The sequence below is a fragment of the Phyllostomus discolor genome, chromosome 14 (genome assembly GCF_004126475.2).
Source record: "Phyllostomus discolor isolate MPI-MPIP mPhyDis1 chromosome 14, mPhyDis1.pri.v3, whole genome shotgun sequence".
In the NCBI taxonomy this organism is placed as follows: Eukaryota; Metazoa; Chordata; class Mammalia; order Chiroptera; family Phyllostomidae; genus Phyllostomus; species Phyllostomus discolor.
Window position 1 is genome coordinate 27454544 of NC_040916.2, and position 16291 is coordinate 27470834.

Here is a 16291-nt window from a genome sequence, read left to right on the forward strand (position 1 = left end):
GCTTCCGGAAGTGACCTAAGCGCCGCGCCGCGCGCCGGAAGCCCCGCAAGCGGCGAAGATGGCGGAAAGCAGCGGTCGCGCCGGCAAGAGCAGCGGGAGCGGCGCGGGGAAGGGGGCGGTGTCGGCCGAGCAGGTGAGCTGCGGAGAGGGCGCCAGAGGGCAGCCCGCTGGGTCCAGAGGGGGCCCCCGCAGCTGCCGCAGGTTTTCTCTCCAGGCCCGCGTTCGCAGGGGCACCGGGGCGGGCAGGGTCCTGGAGAAGCCCGCGGGGCCCGGAGAGCCGAGAAAGCCACGCCCCTCGGGTGCCGGGAGAGCCCCCGGGAAGGGATCCCTGAGATGCAGGGTCTGGGAAGACGCCGGGATCTGGTGGGAGCTGGGTCCACGCTCTCCCTACTTCTCCGCGGCCCGCCACAGGCCGTGGCTGGGCACGGCCGCTCCTAAGGAAACCCAGGGGATTAGTCTGGGGCTGGCCGTGGAGTCGGCTACCTGACCCTGAAAGTAAGTGGACAGTCGCCGTCACTGCAGAGCCACGTGACGCACACACTGCATAAGTCCTGCGTTTTTACTACTTTGATTTCGGGAATCATTAGATTGAGTTTCTTTAGAGATCAAAAACCCTTTTCTAAACCGAGTTTGCATTTCCTTCCTGTGCTTAACATCGGGAAACATTTTATAAATTAATCAGAAAGCCCTTTGTGCTTGGGCACCATGGTTTGCCAACCTTGGCTAGTGTTTAACAGAGATGAAAAGAAATCTTCATAAGAGAAAGGAAAGCATAATTAAACAATAGCTCTTTTAATTATGGATTCTTTTACCGGTTATTTGTTGAACAGTTACAGAGGCAAAGGTATTTGCATGAGGGTTTTTAAAACTGCCCCTTCCTTGCCATCAAAGAGTTCTAGTCTGTTTGGGGAAAATAAACCATACAGAATGGTACTAGGAAGCAGAAGAGGTATAAAGTGCTATAGGATTTTGAGGAGGGAGGAAGAGAGTTTCAGACGGGGGAAAAGGAAAGGGAGAGGAACCTAATGCTTTGTGAGTTTCTGCCATGTGCCAGACACTCTGCTGGGTACTGGGAAACAGAAGAAGGAAATAGGCCTTGTTATAAAGTTAGCTCACAGACCCCTTTGAGAAAAGACAAACCAAGCCATAAGGTTGACAGCGTCCCACACAGGCCCTTATTTGTGGCAGGTGGTGGAGGGACCCCTAGTGAGCATGAGGTTATGGGATTGGGGGAGGAGGAGGTGGGAAAGAGAAGCTATGTAAGGTGGGGGGGGGGGGCTGTGACCATAGGAAGAGCACTAGGGTCAGACACACGTGTGTGTGGATCACATTTCTACTATTCATGTCTGCCACCACCCAGGAGTTACTACTGCTCTTGCCCTTTCCCTCCTGTTAAGACTTAACGGTCCCTGGCTCATCACGGCGTTGTGATTATGAGGCAAGACAATGCATTCAGAGTGTTCTGCCCAGTGACCAGAATGCAGTGTGTGTTTGTAAATGCTGGTTATTTTGTTCTCTAGAAGTGCTCCTTCAGTGCAGTTCTAAAGGATGAGAGAAGTTAGTCAAGCAAGGAAGGAAGTGGAGGGTTTTCAAGGTGGAGGGGACAGTGTGCCTGAAAGCACTCAGGCACGAAGCTGCCTGATGTGTGTGGGAGGCAGGTAGACTCAAGTTTTGGAATGGACTGCAAGACTTGGATGTGAAGAAAAAGGGATACAAGGAATCTAGGATGTTTTTCAGGTTTCTGTCTTCAGTGGATGCTGGTGCCATCGGGACTATAAGAAGATGAACAAGTTTGTGGGGAGAAAATAAGTTTATTGTAGGATTTTAAGTTAGGGCTTCCTGTGGGACATCCAGGTAGAGACATGTAGTAAGTGACTAGATGTATAAATCTTGAGTTACAGGAAGAAATCTGAGTTGGAGCTATAGGTTAGAGAATTCTGAGCTTGTAGATGGTAGACAAAGCCATGGTTATGGATGAAATCATCTAGGGTTTTGTTCAGAAAGTGGAAAAAGAAGCAAACGGTCGTGGAGAGAGAGAATCCCTCAGAAGAGACTCAAGAATTGTGATAACTGAGTTTTGAGACTGTAGAGATCACTGGGTGAAAAATACAAGATTTCTGGTTGCTGCACATTTGAGCCACAGCGAGATGGAAGCAGTAACACATTGTGCTGGACACTGGACTTGTATATCTTCTGTCATTTAACGACTGCCACTTGAAGTAGGGTGTGGTGTCCTCTGAGTTTTCGGAGTCTTCGCTTAACTTACCGACAGCGTCTGGAAGAGCACGGCTTTCCACTGAGGGGCTGGACAGTCAGACCTGCTTGGGGTTTTTTTTTTTTCACTCACACGATCCCATCAGAGAGACTGGAGCTGAGCCTGAGGACTGGGTGCTGTTGAACGGGGGCTGGTGGAACTAGGGTGAGCGGGGGCGAGCTGGGAAGGCCTAGATGGACATGAAGTGCAGTGACTGTTCAGTTAAATCATGGGGTGTGCATTAGGAAAAGGTCCTGAAAGTAAATTGAATCTTTGCATGGCAAAGATTTTGGGACATCTTAACTTTTTTTTTTTTAAATCCTCACCAGAGGACATGCTTACTGATTTTAGAGCTAGCGGGGGAAGTGGGGGGGAGAGAGGGAAAGAAACCGATCGGTTGCCTCTGCACGTGCCCTGACTGGGGATGGATGCTGCAACCCAGGCTCGTGCCCTTATCGGAAATCAGACCTGCGACCTTCCGGTTCACAGGGTTTGCTCTGACCAGGGCAGATTTGGGACTTTTTTTTTTTTTTTTTTTTTAAGATTTTATTTATTTTTAGGGAGGGAATGGAGGGAGATAGAGATAGAGAGAGAGAGAGAAACATCAATGTGCGGTTGCTGGGGGTTATGGCCTGCAACCCAGGAATGTACCCTTGCTGGGAATCGAACCTGGGACACTTTGGTTCCCAGCCTGCGCTCAATCCACTGAGCTACGCCAGCCAGGGCAGATTTGGGACTTTCAATGGGAACAGTGAGGCAGTCACAGAAGGGTATGTTGTACTGTTGATTTGTTTTCTGTTACAATGTGAAATATGTGCATTGTGGAAAATGTAGAAAACTCAGGAAAAGCAACAAAATAAGAAATAAATTACCCATGATCTTGCTATCACGAGAGAACTGTTCTTATTGTTTTGGAGTATATTTGAGAGTATACAGACCTTTAGTGGGTTTGTATGTGTGTAGATGAAAGGAAATGTATGTTTTACATATTTATGTATTTTATAAAATTAGTATTACACAATATATACTGTTTTGTCATCTGCTTTTCAAGCCTAGTAACATATCGTGAACATTTTTGTATGTCATCAAGTATTAGGAAAGTTAAAATGACACCGGTGTATGGGGTGGATGTGGAGAGTCCAAAAACAGGGAGACGGTTTGGAAGACTGTGGCAGTGGTTGAGGCGAGAAGTAGTGAGGCCCAGACCAGGGGGGTGTCAGTGAGCCCAAGAAAATTGCTGAGGTAGGTGCAGTAGATTCGGCCGTTGACCGGAAAGAGTGTGTTGAGAGTGGAAGCAGGGTTCTCTGCCTGGAGGGCTAGAGCGGTGTCTGTAGCGGAATTAAGGGAGACCGGGAGAGGAACCGTTTAAAATGGGGTAAAGGAGGATCAACTCAGCTCTGAGTGACCTGAGTTTAAGTTATGTATCCACAGGGCACTTGGGCATGATGTTCTGTAGTAATAGCAGCTGCCGCTTATTGACGATCTGCTATATGCTGGGCGGACTGGGAGAGGCTGGCAGGGACCAGGTCGTCATGGGACTTCTTTCTGCTGTGTGGAGTTCGGGTTTTATCCTGATGTGAGCGGTGGGAGCCATCGAAGATTTGGGTATAGGAGTAATGTGGTGAGATTTAAATTCTAGGTCAGTTGTGCTGCACTGTGGACAGTGGGTTGAGGGGCACGCCTGGAGGCAGTGCAGAGCTGGGGCGGGGTTTCGGGGGGACAGCAGGAACCTGGGGGAGGGGCCATGGACGGAAGCGCACGGATTGTGAGAATTTGGTGGGTGTGCGTAGTCTGGGGTTAAGATCTCTTCCTACTTAAAAACCATTAAGTTGAAAATAATAAAAGCACCATCAGGTCTCTGGGGAAACACGCACGGTGATAACATTGCTGGTAGCACCACAGACCCATCTGTCCATCTCGAGGGAGCTTCACAGCAGTGGGCAAGGGGGCCGAAGTCACGTTACCACCTTTTTGACTCATTTGTCTTACTTTTGGGAGTATGATTCAAGAGATGGATGTGAAAAAATTTTAAATTATATTGTATTGATTATGCTATTAAGTTATCCTGGTTTTGCCCCTTACCCCCCTCCACCCAGCACCCTCACTCCCTCAGACAATGCCCCCCCACCCACCATTGTTCATGTCCACAGGTTGTGCCTGTAAGTTCTTTGGCTTCTCCATTTCCTACATTGTACTTCACATCCCCATGGTTATTCTGTAACTACCTATTTGTACTTCTTTTTTAAAAATATTTTTTCATTTACTTATTTAGATTGTATTTATTTGCCTTTAGAGAGAGGGGAAAAGGGAGGGAGAGAAACATCAGTATGTGGTTGCCTCTCACATGCTCCTGACTGTGGACCTGGCTGGCAACCCAGGCATGTACCCTGACTGGGAATCAAACCGGTAACCTTTTGGTTTACAGGCTGGCACTGAGTCCACTGAGCCACAGGAGCCAGGGCCCTGTTTGTCCTTTGTAATCCCCTCACCTCTCACCCAGTCCCCCACACCCTCCTCCCATGTGGCAACCATCAAAATGCTCTCCGAGTCCATGATTCTGTTTCTGTTCTTGTTTGCTTAGTTTGTTTTTTTTTTCACTCAGTTGTTGATAGGTATGTATTTATTTCCATTTTATTATTCATAGTTTTGATCTTCCTTAAATAAGTTCCTTTAATATTTGATAAAATAATGGTTTGGTGATGATGAATGCCTTTAAAATTTCCTTGTTTGGGAAGCTCCTTTTCTGCCCTTTAATGCTAAATGACAGCTTTGCTGGGTAGAGCAATCTTGGATATGGGTCCCTTTCTTTTCATGACTTTGAGTATTTCTTGCCAACCCTTTCTAGCCTGCAAGGTTTCTTTTGAGAAATCAGCTGACAGTCTTATGGAAACTGCCCTGTAGGTAACTATCTGTTTTTGTCCTCCTGCTTTTAAGTTTCTCTCTTTATCTTTAACCTTTGGCATTTTCATTATGAGGTGACTTGGAGTGGGCCTCTGTGCATCCATCTGTTTGGGGCTCCCTGTGCTTCCTGGACTTGCGTGACTGTTTCCTTCACCAGATTAGGGAAGTTTTCTTTCAGTATTTTTTCACATAGATTTCCAACTTCTTGCTCTTTCTCTTCTCCTTCTGGCCCACCTATGATGCAAATGTTGGACCTCCTGAAGTTGTCCCAGGGGCTGCTTATACAATCCTCATTTTTGGGGATTCTTTTTTTTTCTTGTTTTGATTGGTGTTTTTTTGCTTCCTTATGTTCTATATCATTGATTTGATTTCTTGGCTTCATACACTCTACTGTTGTTTCCCTGTAAATTGTTCTTTATTTCAGTCGGTGTATCTTTTGTTTCTGGATCTTTTTTATGCTGCTGAGGTCCTTGCTGAGTTCCTTGAGCATCCTTATTACCAGTGTTTTGAACTCTGCATCTGAGAGGTTGCTTATCTCCATTTTGTTTAGCACTTTTTCTGGAATTGTGATCTTTTCATTTGGGTCATGTTTCTTTGTCTCTGTGTTTTGGCAGCCTCCCTGTGTTTGCTTCTATGTATTAAGTAGAGCTGCTATGACTCCCTTGGTAACATGGCCTAGTGTGGTAGGTGTTCTGTAGGGTCCAGTGACACAGCCTCTCCTGTCACCCAAGCTGGGTGCTCCCTCTGTGTGGGCGGAGTACACCCTCCTCTTGTGGTTGAGCCTTGGTTGCTGTTGGCCGATCAGTGGGAGGTATTTACCCAGGTCAGTTTCTGCGAGGACCAGCTGTGACCACTGACCCCCAGTCTCCGCTCTCTGTGGAGGATCTGCTGTGCAGGGGCAGGTGGTGGTGCTCTAACATGATCTGTAGCTGTCCACTGGGTGCACTGGCCCTGGGGTTTCTCAGGTGGTGCAGGCCAGGGTCAGCCCCCACCTGTGTTTTGCTTGGGGCCACCCTGCCTGAGCTTAAAGCAGTCTGAGATGGCTGCTCCTTGTGCTGGGCTTGGAGGTTCCCAGGTGAAGCCAAGCTGTGAATCCAGGCTGCTAGCTGTGGGCCTGGGGCTCACTGAGGCCGGCTGCTGCTTGTTTGAGAGGATGTAGGAAGTTGTGTAGCAGGAGCCAGGATTAGCCATTCATATGGAAAAACAGGTTGGGTGGGCCTAATAAGTTGGGTGGGGTGGAGTCTCAGGGATCTCCAAGGCAGGTCTAATAGTGTTAGGTTGTTGGAGTCTCAGATATGGCACCAGCCTATAAGGTCTGTTAGGGGGTGTTTAGAAAAGGGACAATGGCTTCTGCTCACCTTGATGCCAGACACTCCAGTTTCTCCCAGTATGGCACCGGTGCCCTTCAAGCTGCCACCTCAGTGCTGGAGCTCAGAGGGAATGAGTCTGAGTAGTTGAATCCATGTGTGGGCTCTTTAAGAGGAACTGCTGCCCTGGCTGGTGTGGCTCTGGGTTGAGCGCTGGCTTGCAAACCAAAGGGTTGCAGGTTTGATTCCCAGTCAGGGCACATGCCGGGGTTGTGGGCCAGATCCCCAGTGGGGGGCGCATGAAAGGCAACCACACACTGATGTTTCTCTCCCTCTCTTTCTCTCTCCCTTCCCCTTTGTAAAAATAAATAAATAAAATATTTTTTTAAAAAAGAGGAACTGCTTGGGCTCCAGCAGTTTCTGCCACTGACTCAGTCCCCGCCAGTTTTGCAGCGAGCAATTGTGGGGACTTCTCTTCCTGGCACTGGAACCCTGGGCTGGGGGGCCTGGTGTGGGGCTGGGACTCCTTGCTCCTGAGATACCCCTCCCAAGTTTTCATTCACCGCACACAGGTGAAGGAGCAGCCCATTCGGTCTGTGCCGCGCCCCCCCACCCCACCCCGTGGAGGGCGGTTCGGTTCAGAGTGGTGGCCGCTTAGTGTTTTCATTGTGATCGTGATGGGGTTCTGTGAAGAGGTGAGCCGTGTCGGCCTGCGCTGCCGTCCTGACCAGGAGTCCCCCCATGGCTCTGAAATTTTGTGCTTTTTGTCCAGATATCTAAAATCATGCTGTTTATTACTGAAATACTGGAAACAGTCTAAAAAAACCTAATGGAGGAACAGTTCATTCTAAAGAAATATACGAACAGAGTGTAAACGCTCTAGCCCTTAAAATAAGAAAGCTGCTCCTGCAGAGGGATCAGCAGAGAAAGCAGCACACACAGGGGAGAACTCGACTTAGCCACAAGAAACAAAGAGGTGCTGCTATTTGCAGCAACACGGGCAGGCCTCGAAGGCATCACGTTACGTGAAAGTAAGTCCCAGACAGACAGACATCGCACGATCTCGTTCACGAAGCGTGGGGTCTGCAGACCCCTCACTCGGACACAGAGAGCGCGTCGGTGGTGGGCGGGCGGGGGGAGCGGGGTGGTTGACGGGGACGGGCGCGCAGGTGGGAGACGAGTGGGCTCTGGGGGCGTGACTCTCGGCCTGGTGACCGGGCCGCAGCCCTGCACTGCGTGCGCGGAGGTCGCTGAGACAGGAGACCTGGAATATTCTCGTCCCAAAATGAAATAGATGGCTGTGTAAAGTGACAGGTGTGTTTTTGACTGACTTTATTGTGGTCACCATTTTGCACTGTCACCGGGGTGTCCAGCCCTTGGGCTGTGTGCAGCCCATGGTGGCTGTGAATGTGGCCCAACACAGAGTCGTAAATTTACCTAAAAACTTTTTCTGGCTCATCAGTTTTCATTTGCATTTGTGTATTTAATGTGGGGCCCGAGACAATTTTTCTTCCAGTGTGGCCCTGAGACTCTGCAAGGTTGGACGCCCTGGAAGGTGTGTGTATGCTCTGAATTTGCACAGTGGAATTTTATATTTGAATAAAGCTGGGGGAAGAAAACCATGTGCTGCATAAAATAATGTGTACATGCCAGTCATGAGACTATAAAGAGCTCTCTGTAGTGGCTAGGGTGAAGTTACTTTGAGTAGGATAAAAAGTTGGTAGTTTAATTTCATTGGATTCTTTTTCGGGAGAGATGTTTGTGTGAGATGATGGTTCCATAGATCGGAGAGAGGCAGCATGGCCTGCCCCTTTCTGCCCCTGACAGCCAGCCCGAGGAGGGCTGGCTGGTGGGGAGAAGGCCGGTAGCAGAGTTGTGTTTCAGAGCCAGACGCTGGGACTGGGGCTCAGCCTCTTGTCCTCGTCACTGGGTGGGCCGGAGGGGGCAGGCTGAGGTCAGCTTGTTCTGCATTCACGTTACGGTGAAGTTGCAGTTAGCTGCTAAGAGATTTTGTTTCCTTGAAGCGCACTAGTGGCTGAAATTTTCCGTAGTAACTGTGGGTAACTCATACATTTAAGTAGATTAATTTTAGTTTGGTATTTGATTAATCGTTTGTAAACTGGACCAAGAGGAAATAGGAGTTGTTAATTAGCAAGAATGGTTGAAGAACATTAAAAAACATTTGACTTCCGTTAAATCAAAGAGTGGTTTCCTACTAATTTGGGACAAAAAGGTCGGGCCTCAGAGATTTTAGACACTGACTGGTAAGCCGATTTCATCGATGAGTCGAACAACCACACGCCCAGAAGCCTGTGGTTTGGGTGCTGTGGGAACCTCTAGAACCTGGTTTCATCGTGGGATCTTCTCGGATGGAACGGTGTTGACCGTGGAGAGGCCACTCTTGTGAGTGGGGCTGCCGGCCCAGCAGTGCTGGGTCTCCAGGGCCGTTGTTGGCTTGAGGGACCGAAGCAGATGGAGAGGAAAGGGTGGGCTGGAGAGGGCAGCGAGCCCTGGTGGGCGACACTTGGGCTCCTGAGGCCGCAAGCAGAAGGGGGGCAGGGTGGGCAGGTCAGCCGTGGGACGACATTGCTGTGTGCGAGCTTGCAGAGGGAGCTGGTGGCAGGGACTGTCACAGAGAGGGGGGTCAGGCGCCTGGGCATCCTGAGACTGGAGGGGGGTGTGCGCGAGAGAGAGTCGGCGTTGGTGGGAGTGGTCCGGAGAGTCCAAGGAAGGCCGTGGCAGTGAGGAGCACACCTCACTGCCTGCAGGGCCGTCCACGCCACCGGTCCCCATGGCAGAGAAGCTCTAGGAAGTAGGCACCTCGGCCCTCCAAGGACAGAACGACCGTGAGATCTTTCTAGAAATGCTAGGGCCTGGGCCTCATGCCCAGTGACCGCGCAGCTGTCTGGGGCCCCGGTGTTCGTGTTTCTGAAGTGCTCTGCTGGTGGCTCGGCTTGCAGCCAGCATGTCCGACGCCTGTCCAAGGTCCTGAGCCCGTGAGCGGCAGAGACAACGTGAAACCTGCTGCTGCCAACACCCCACCCGCGCCCGCCTCCCCCTGGCTCCGTGCCGCCTTTGCAGACGCAGCCCCCGGAGCGCTGCGAGGTCTGGAGCCCACCGTGCCGCTGGTGCCCGGTCCGGTTCGCAGAGCTTCCCTTCTCTCCACGGTCTCTGGGCAGTGAGGGGCTGTAGTGTCACGTATCAGCCTTTACATGTGATGTTTCTTGTTTAAATTTATTTACTTTTTACTGTTCAAGTACCGTGGTCTCAGCATGTGGTCTTTCTTGTGCCCTTTCTAGCCCCACCCGCTCCCCGATGCTCGCCCTGCAGGCTGCAGCTAGCGCAGCAGCCCCCCAGGGGGCCGTGCCGTCCGGGGCGCGCAGGCCGCAGAGGGGGTGTGTGGGCAGCTTCAAGTTCCTTCTCTGTAAGGGGTGCTGTGGAAGGGCAGTGGGTAGTTGGCACGGTTGAACACTGAAAAGTCAGGTAACTAGTTCACACAAAGGACGACCAGGTGTCTTAGCTCCCTCTGACTTCTGCCCGTGTGTGTCTCCACCCAAGACCAAACTTCCGTGGGCAGACTCGGACACAGAGAAGGTCGCTGTCCCTGTGGTCTGGGAGCACGGGCCCTGTGGATGGCAGCTCTGCAGGAACCCGCGTGTCGTGCGGCAGTTCACCAGGGGGCTGGCCGCTGGGCAGGCCCAGGCGGGGGCAGTCACCACAAAGCCTTGTCTGACCCCTTTGCCTGTGAGCTTTAGGGAGTGGGCACCACCGTCCCCATTCCTCAGGAGAGAAGGTGGAGGCTCCCGCTTAATCCACTCGCTCTCTGACTGTGGAATTACATGAGAGATCTTTCTAGAATACCGAGGCCTGGGCCTTCCCCTCCTCTGTCAGAGCGCCTGTGGCTTTGCACCCCATCCCTGTTGCAGATGCCTGCTCTTCACCAGCTGCTACCGCAGGTGGACCGGCAGGGGTCTCACACGGAGCAGGCACAGGCGAGCAGGCCATATTTGGTGCGTGGCATTCCAGGCAGAGCTAAGCAGGAATTGCAGACCTGGTCCCTTCCTTTTCCTGGGCAGGTGTCCCCCACCGCAACTCTGTAAAGGTCCTGTGTGGCGTCTTGACCCTGTGTCATTTCCATGGTGTGTCCTCTCCCTGTCTCTCTCCCCTTAGGTAATTGCTGGCTTCAACCGCCTTCGGCAGGAGCAGCGGGGCCTGGCATCCAAGGCGGCCGAGCTGGAGATGGAGCTGAATGAGCACAGGTGAGGCAGCCAGAGGTGCTGATGGTAGGGACTTGGAAGGCCTTTTGGGGGGCAGGGCTGCACAGCACGGGCCTTTGTTCTGAGACCCTGCCCCGTCGTCCACCCCAGCCTGGTGATCGACACCCTGAAGGAGGTAGACGAAACCCGCAGGTGCTTCCGCATGGTTGGAGGGGTGCTGGTGGAGCGCACCGTCAAAGAGGTGCTGCCCGCCCTGGAGAGCAACAAGGAGCAGGTGAGCGAGGGCCCTTGAGGAGAGGTCTGGGCGACGAGGGGCAGCCAGGGCTTTAGGGGACGGGCAGGGGAAAGCCTGGGGCGGAGCTCCTGTTGCAGACTGTGCTCTGCTGCTACCCAGGACCCAGCTCCTAGACCGGGGAGGGGGCGGGGGGCACGCTGAGGGCGGGGTTTCCGGTGGTGCACCCCACGGACCCCTGCACCTGCATCACCGTGAGGACCGGTTTGACGCGTGGCTTGTCGGCCCCCTTCTGATGTGTAGCCTTTGGAGGTATGGCCAGTGAAGAGGCATTTTAAAAACAAGCAGCCCGGCCCTGGCTGGTTGGCTCAGTGGACTGAGCACTGGCCTGTGAACCGAAAGGTTGCTGGCTCGTTTCTTGGTGAGGGCACATGCCTGGGTTGCAGGCCAGGACCCCTGGTGGGGCCCGTGCAATTGATACTTCCCTCCCTCTCCTCCTCCCTCACCTCCTCTCTCTCTAAAAATAAATAAATAAAAATCTTAAAAAAACAAGAGCAGCCCAAGTGATTCTCATGCGCACTGAGGTTCCTGAACCATCGTGGTTGAGAAAGGAGTAACGGGAGTCACCCCAAGTGTGCGGGCTCTGCTGCCAGGTTAGGCTGGGGTCAGGGGTCGGAGGTGTCCCCTCTTCCCCACTCCCCCAGCCGCTCTCCCCCCAGGTGGGGGACATGATGTGATGTCTGTTGCTTGCCCTCTAGATTCAGAAGATCATCGAGACCTTGACCCAGCAGCTTCAGGCAAAGGGAAAAGAACTAAATGAATTCCGGGAAAAGCACAACATCCGCCTCATGGGGGAGGAGGAGAAGCCAGCCCAGGAAAACGCAGATGGGGCTGGGGCCAAGGCTGGCTCCACAGGGGTGCTGGTTTCCTAGGGACCAAGGCCTTTGCATCTTTTCCTGCCCTGACTCCGCCTTCTTTTCATTTCTCTTTATTATTATTTCCTCTGCTATTGTAATATTTTTTTTTGTTAATTAAATGTTTTGGTCAGAATGCTGAGCTCTAGCCTGGAGCCTTCTCCCACCGTGGGGGTGGGGTTCGCTGGGGCAGGGGAAGCACTGGTGGGTGCCTGCGGCTCCCGGCACCAGAGGAAACCCACACTTTCTCCTTCCCCTTGCGCACAAAGATGTCTGCTGTTGGCTACCCTCGCCCCAGAGATGCAAACACAAGTCCTGGCTCTTACATTGCAATTTAATAAACATCTGACGTGAGGCAGGCAGCTCTAGTAATAACACTGTGAGGCTTGACTGTGCACCTGGCATGGTTCCTTAGAGGTAGAGGTCCAGGGTGCAGACCTGCGGGCTGGCCGTCCTGCCGTCCTCACCGAAACCGCCCACTAGGTACAGCTGGTCGTTCCAAAGGCAGGTCCGGTGGCCCACGCGCTTCAGTGCCCGGTCCGCACATGGGAAACGGAACCACAGAGCAGGGGAAGTGCCTGTTGAGAGAGGCGGGTCGGAGCACTGAGGCTCCTGGCACTGATGGGCTCTTAACAAGACCATAGGCTTGTCCCTGGTTTCCCACCTCACTTGATTGTTGGCCTCTGCAGAACCAGATACTCGGCGTATTCCTCAAACTTGTCAGCTAATTCTTTCTCTCCCCACCCCACGACTACCCGCTGTCTTCCTATGGTCTCCGGGCTCCCCGCTCAGTCCTCAGCCGCAAGGCTGGCTCTCACGGGCGTCGTAGACATAGAGGTCGTTGCAGACGGTGTCTCTGGCTCTGGTCAGAGTTTCTCCACCGAATAACACAGCAAAGGGCCCGACCACAGAACAGGAGTGATACCGAAGTCCCCGGGGCCCCTGCGGGGACCCCTGGCTGATGCTCACAAGCTTTCCCAGCTGTGCCATCAAACCAGGGGCCTGGGGCGGCTCCTCCTGGGGGGAGAAAAGGGACTGGAGGAATTTCAGCGTCCCGATTTTAACCGCCTCCCGCCCTGAGCAAGGCACGAACAGTACCTTAATCTTCCCGCGACCCCACTGTCCAGCTACTTCTGGGTCAGCTGAGCTGCAGCCCCCGAAGAGCAGAAGCTGGTGGCCTGGGCGGGGCCCCCGGGTCGGGAGCAGGGCGGCGCAGTGCCCGGATCGGGAGGCCGAGCGGCAGCTTTCCTCCGTGTAGCTGCGGGCACGCACGGGTCAGGTTGAGTCGGGGTTCTGGAAACTGCGCGCTGTCCTGCCCGGTTCCCACCCCTTAGCCAAGGGTAGAAAGCAGGCAGGGACGGGACGGTAGCAGGAGAGCTCGGCCATGCCCAGGGAGGAGGATGGGGCCATACCAATAGGTTCGGGCATTGGGGTCGAGCCTCAGCGAGTAGATGCTGCCGTAGCGGCGCTGAGTGCGGGTCCCGCCCTCCCGGCCGGCCACCCGCAGCTCGTGGTCCGACAGGCGGGTGCAGGTGTGGCCGCTGAGGCCGGCGGGGGGGCGGCTGCCGGGCTCCGCGGTCCACGCTTCCCACTCCCCGCGCTCCGTGTCCAGCGCAGCCACCGAGGCCAGGCGGCGCGCCCCGTCCCAGCCGCCCACGGTGCACAGCCAGCGCCCGCACAGCGCCGCCGCGTCGTGGTGGCTGCGCCTCGGGCCGCCCCGCGCCCCCTCTCGCACGGCCAGGCCCCCCACCACGTCCAAGACCACGGTGTCGCCGCTCGGCTCCGTCGCCCCGCCGCTCAGGAGGCCCCCCACCACATAGAGCCGGCCCCGCAGCTCAGTGCACGAGTGGAAGGCCCGCGCCAGCAGCGCGTCCCGGGCCACCGGGCGCCATGTCCAGCGCGAGCCCCCCGCCCTGCCCGGGGACGCGGCCGCCATAGTTCGGGGTGCAGGGGTGCTGCGGAGAAGCCTCCACAGGGTCCCCGAGCAGCGGACGTCTCCAGCTTCGCTCGCTCGCTCCGCCGTCGCCCAGCAACCGGCGCAGCGACGCGACCCCGGCGCGATCACGCCGCAAACCGAAGGTCGCAAAGTGCCGGTTACCGTGGCGACGGGAGCCCGGGCAGCGTGGTTACCGTGGCGATAGGAGCTGTGCGAGGTGAATGAAAGTCTTGGAAGCCGGTTGCCTGCGGCAGCGCGGGGCAGAGGATCTTAGAAAGACCGCATCCCTAAGCGGCGAGCTAGGTGCCGGCGGGGCGGGAGGGGCCGTGTCGGGCTCCCGGGGGCAGGAGGGGCGCCCCCGCCTTGCGGCCGCAGACTCGCACCGTTTATCTGTCCGCAGCAGCCCCACCTTCGTGCTCCGCCTGGCCGCTGGGGGGCAGCAGAGCCAAGGGCCGGAGCCGCCCTGGTGAGCTGCGCGGGAGCGGGGGGCAGTAGGGGCGGGGCGAGGACCGACTCCGGCCGCCTCGCATCTTCCCCGTTCCAGCCGGGCCCCTGGGCGGCTCCTCTCTGTCCCCCCGGGACCCAGCGAGAAACGAAGGGGCCCGGATGCAAGCGGCTGGTTTCTGCCACGGCGGGCAGGGCACACAGAGGCCCGCTCTGGCTGGGCGGGGCGGGACCGAAGCTGGACCTGCGTCCCGGAGCTGGGCTGTACGTGGGGCGAGCGCTGCCGCCTTGGCCTCCGGTTTCTGCACCTCGATGGCCCAAGCCGCAGAGGTGGCCAGCGTGGGCCAGCGGTCCGGCAGCACAGCCGGGCTTTGCCCGCCCTGACTCGATCCTGCGTCAGTCCGAGAAGGCAGCGCGGGCGGGATGCTCAGGAGGCACAGCCAGAGGACCGGGAGGGTTGCCGGGACCGGCACCCCATGTGCGCCTTAAGCCCGCGGCTCCGTCGTAGCGGAGAAAGCCTCTGCGCCAGCCATCGCTTCGCTGGAGTCCAACATGGAGGACCCTGTTTCCCAGTTCATGGGGAAGTCTAACAAACCCCTAACTTCTCATGCTTTCTGCTGAAGTCTGAAAGCCAGTCTTCTCCCTGAGGCTTGTGGCTGGCTGACCTCCCAGCAGCATGGTTCCGATCTGTCACTGCCCTAGGATGTAGGGGGTGCTGCCCAGGGTGGGGTCACTCTCCTTACACTGCAGTGCCCTGTACTGCCTACTGACCTGCTGTGCTCTGCAGCTGCCCCACCACCCCCAGGTCTGGTGCAGGGGTGAAGCCGGAGTGAAGCCGGATTTCGGGGCCCCAGGGGGTTTCCCCTGGGGGGCCGGGTGGGGTGGCTGGGGGGCTGCACCTGAGGGCCAGATGAGCCATCTCTGGTTGGAAGAGGAGCCCGCCCCGCCACCTCCAGCAGAGAAGCTGCAGGGCCTGGTGCCAGCCCAGGATGTCCCCTTGGGGACAGTCGGGCTGCAGGGAGCGCCGCATGGGGCCCCTCCCAGGATCCACTGTCACCATGGCCACAGGAACCCGCCTCGCCTCTGCTTTCCCCTCCTCTTCACTGTGTTGTCTCCTGCTGCTGCCCCCACTGGGGAGACTTTGATTCCATGAGGGCCCCTACTCTTGCCTGGGACCAGCCAGGGCCTCTCCCTAGGGCCTCCTAAAAGCACCAGCCTGGCCCGAGTCCGGGACCAAGGAATAAAGGCACCTGCCTCTGCACCCACTGCCTGGCCCCTGACCTTCGTGACACTGTTTTCAGAGCGCTCCTGGGCTGAGAAGCCGGGCCCTGTGCGTCCCGTCCAGCCACCTCCCGCTGCCCAGGTGGTTCTGCCTGGCTCTAGGGCCCTTTGCAGATTCCACCCCGAAGCTCTGATGGATGCTGTTAGGTGCCCGGGAGCCGTGGTGGTCACTAAGGAAGGGGCTGGAAACTGGAGATCGAGGCGTCCGCAGGATGTGGCTGCGCAGCACATGGGGTCCCGTGGGGAATAGGGCGTCACCCTGACACCGAGCACAGGGGCACTCAGGCCTGAGGGGAGAACAGGTGTTTTCAGCAGAGGAAAAGATGCTGGGATCCCGTGTCCTGTACGGGTTCCCTCCCCGCCCCTCCATGGGTGCCTGCGGCCCCTAGGGGATGGAAGCAAGTCCCGTATCCCTAGTCTCCCACTACGATGCCAGTCGGCACCCCAGCCCCTTCTGTACGAAGTGCAGAAGCCAAGGCGACAAGCAGCTGAGGAGCAGCGCTGGACAGGAGGGACCGCAGACCTGTCCGTGCCCACGCACATCCAGCTGCTTCCACCCTGATGTGCTACTGCTCTTGTGTCTCCTGAAGCCGTGTCCCTCCTCTGACCTGGGATCTCACCACAGACAAACAGGATGTTACTCACCCGGGAGCTTGCCCCGCTGCCCCCAACCCACCCTCCCAACACCCAGCCCCTCCCGCCCGCCACCCACTGGTCTGACCCTCACTCTCACTCTTCCTCCCCCCACCCCACCCCACCCCGGCCCTGCCTGACTCACCTCTAAGACCCATTGACACAAACAAAA

The 16291-nt window shown here is 55.7% G+C and overlaps 2 protein-coding genes across 3 annotated transcripts; one reads left to right on the top strand and one right to left on the bottom strand.

Annotated features, from left to right (window-relative positions):
- Positions 1 to 20: 20 nt before the first annotated feature.
- On the top strand, positions 21 to 11967 carry PFDN2 (prefoldin subunit 2). 2 transcript variants are annotated; one of them, XM_028503398.2, is made up of 4 exons: positions 21 to 133; positions 10633 to 10721; positions 10830 to 10953; positions 11670 to 11967. In XM_028503398.2, exons 1-4 carry the CDS (start codon positions 59 to 61, stop codon positions 11841 to 11843), a joined length of 462 nt encoding a protein of 153 aa, XP_028359199.1. In that variant the 5' UTR covers positions 21 to 58; the 3' UTR covers positions 11844 to 11967. The 2 variants fall into 2 exon arrangements, with proteins under 2 accessions (XP_028359199.1, XP_035871516.1); XM_036015623.1 differs by lacking the exon at positions 21 to 133 and adding an exon at positions 10374 to 10472.
- Positions 11968 to 12140: 173 nt separating this feature from the next.
- On the bottom strand, positions 12141 to 14196 carry KLHDC9 (kelch domain containing 9). The gene is made up of 4 exons (XM_036015616.1): positions 13238 to 14196; positions 12924 to 13083; positions 12644 to 12842; positions 12141 to 12403 (listed from the first exon to the last, which is right to left on the bottom strand). Exons 1-4 carry the CDS (start codon positions 13759 to 13761, stop codon positions 12237 to 12239), a joined length of 1050 nt encoding a protein of 349 aa, XP_035871509.1. The 5' UTR covers positions 13762 to 14196; the 3' UTR covers positions 12141 to 12236.
- Positions 14197 to 16291: the final 2095 nt, after the last annotated feature.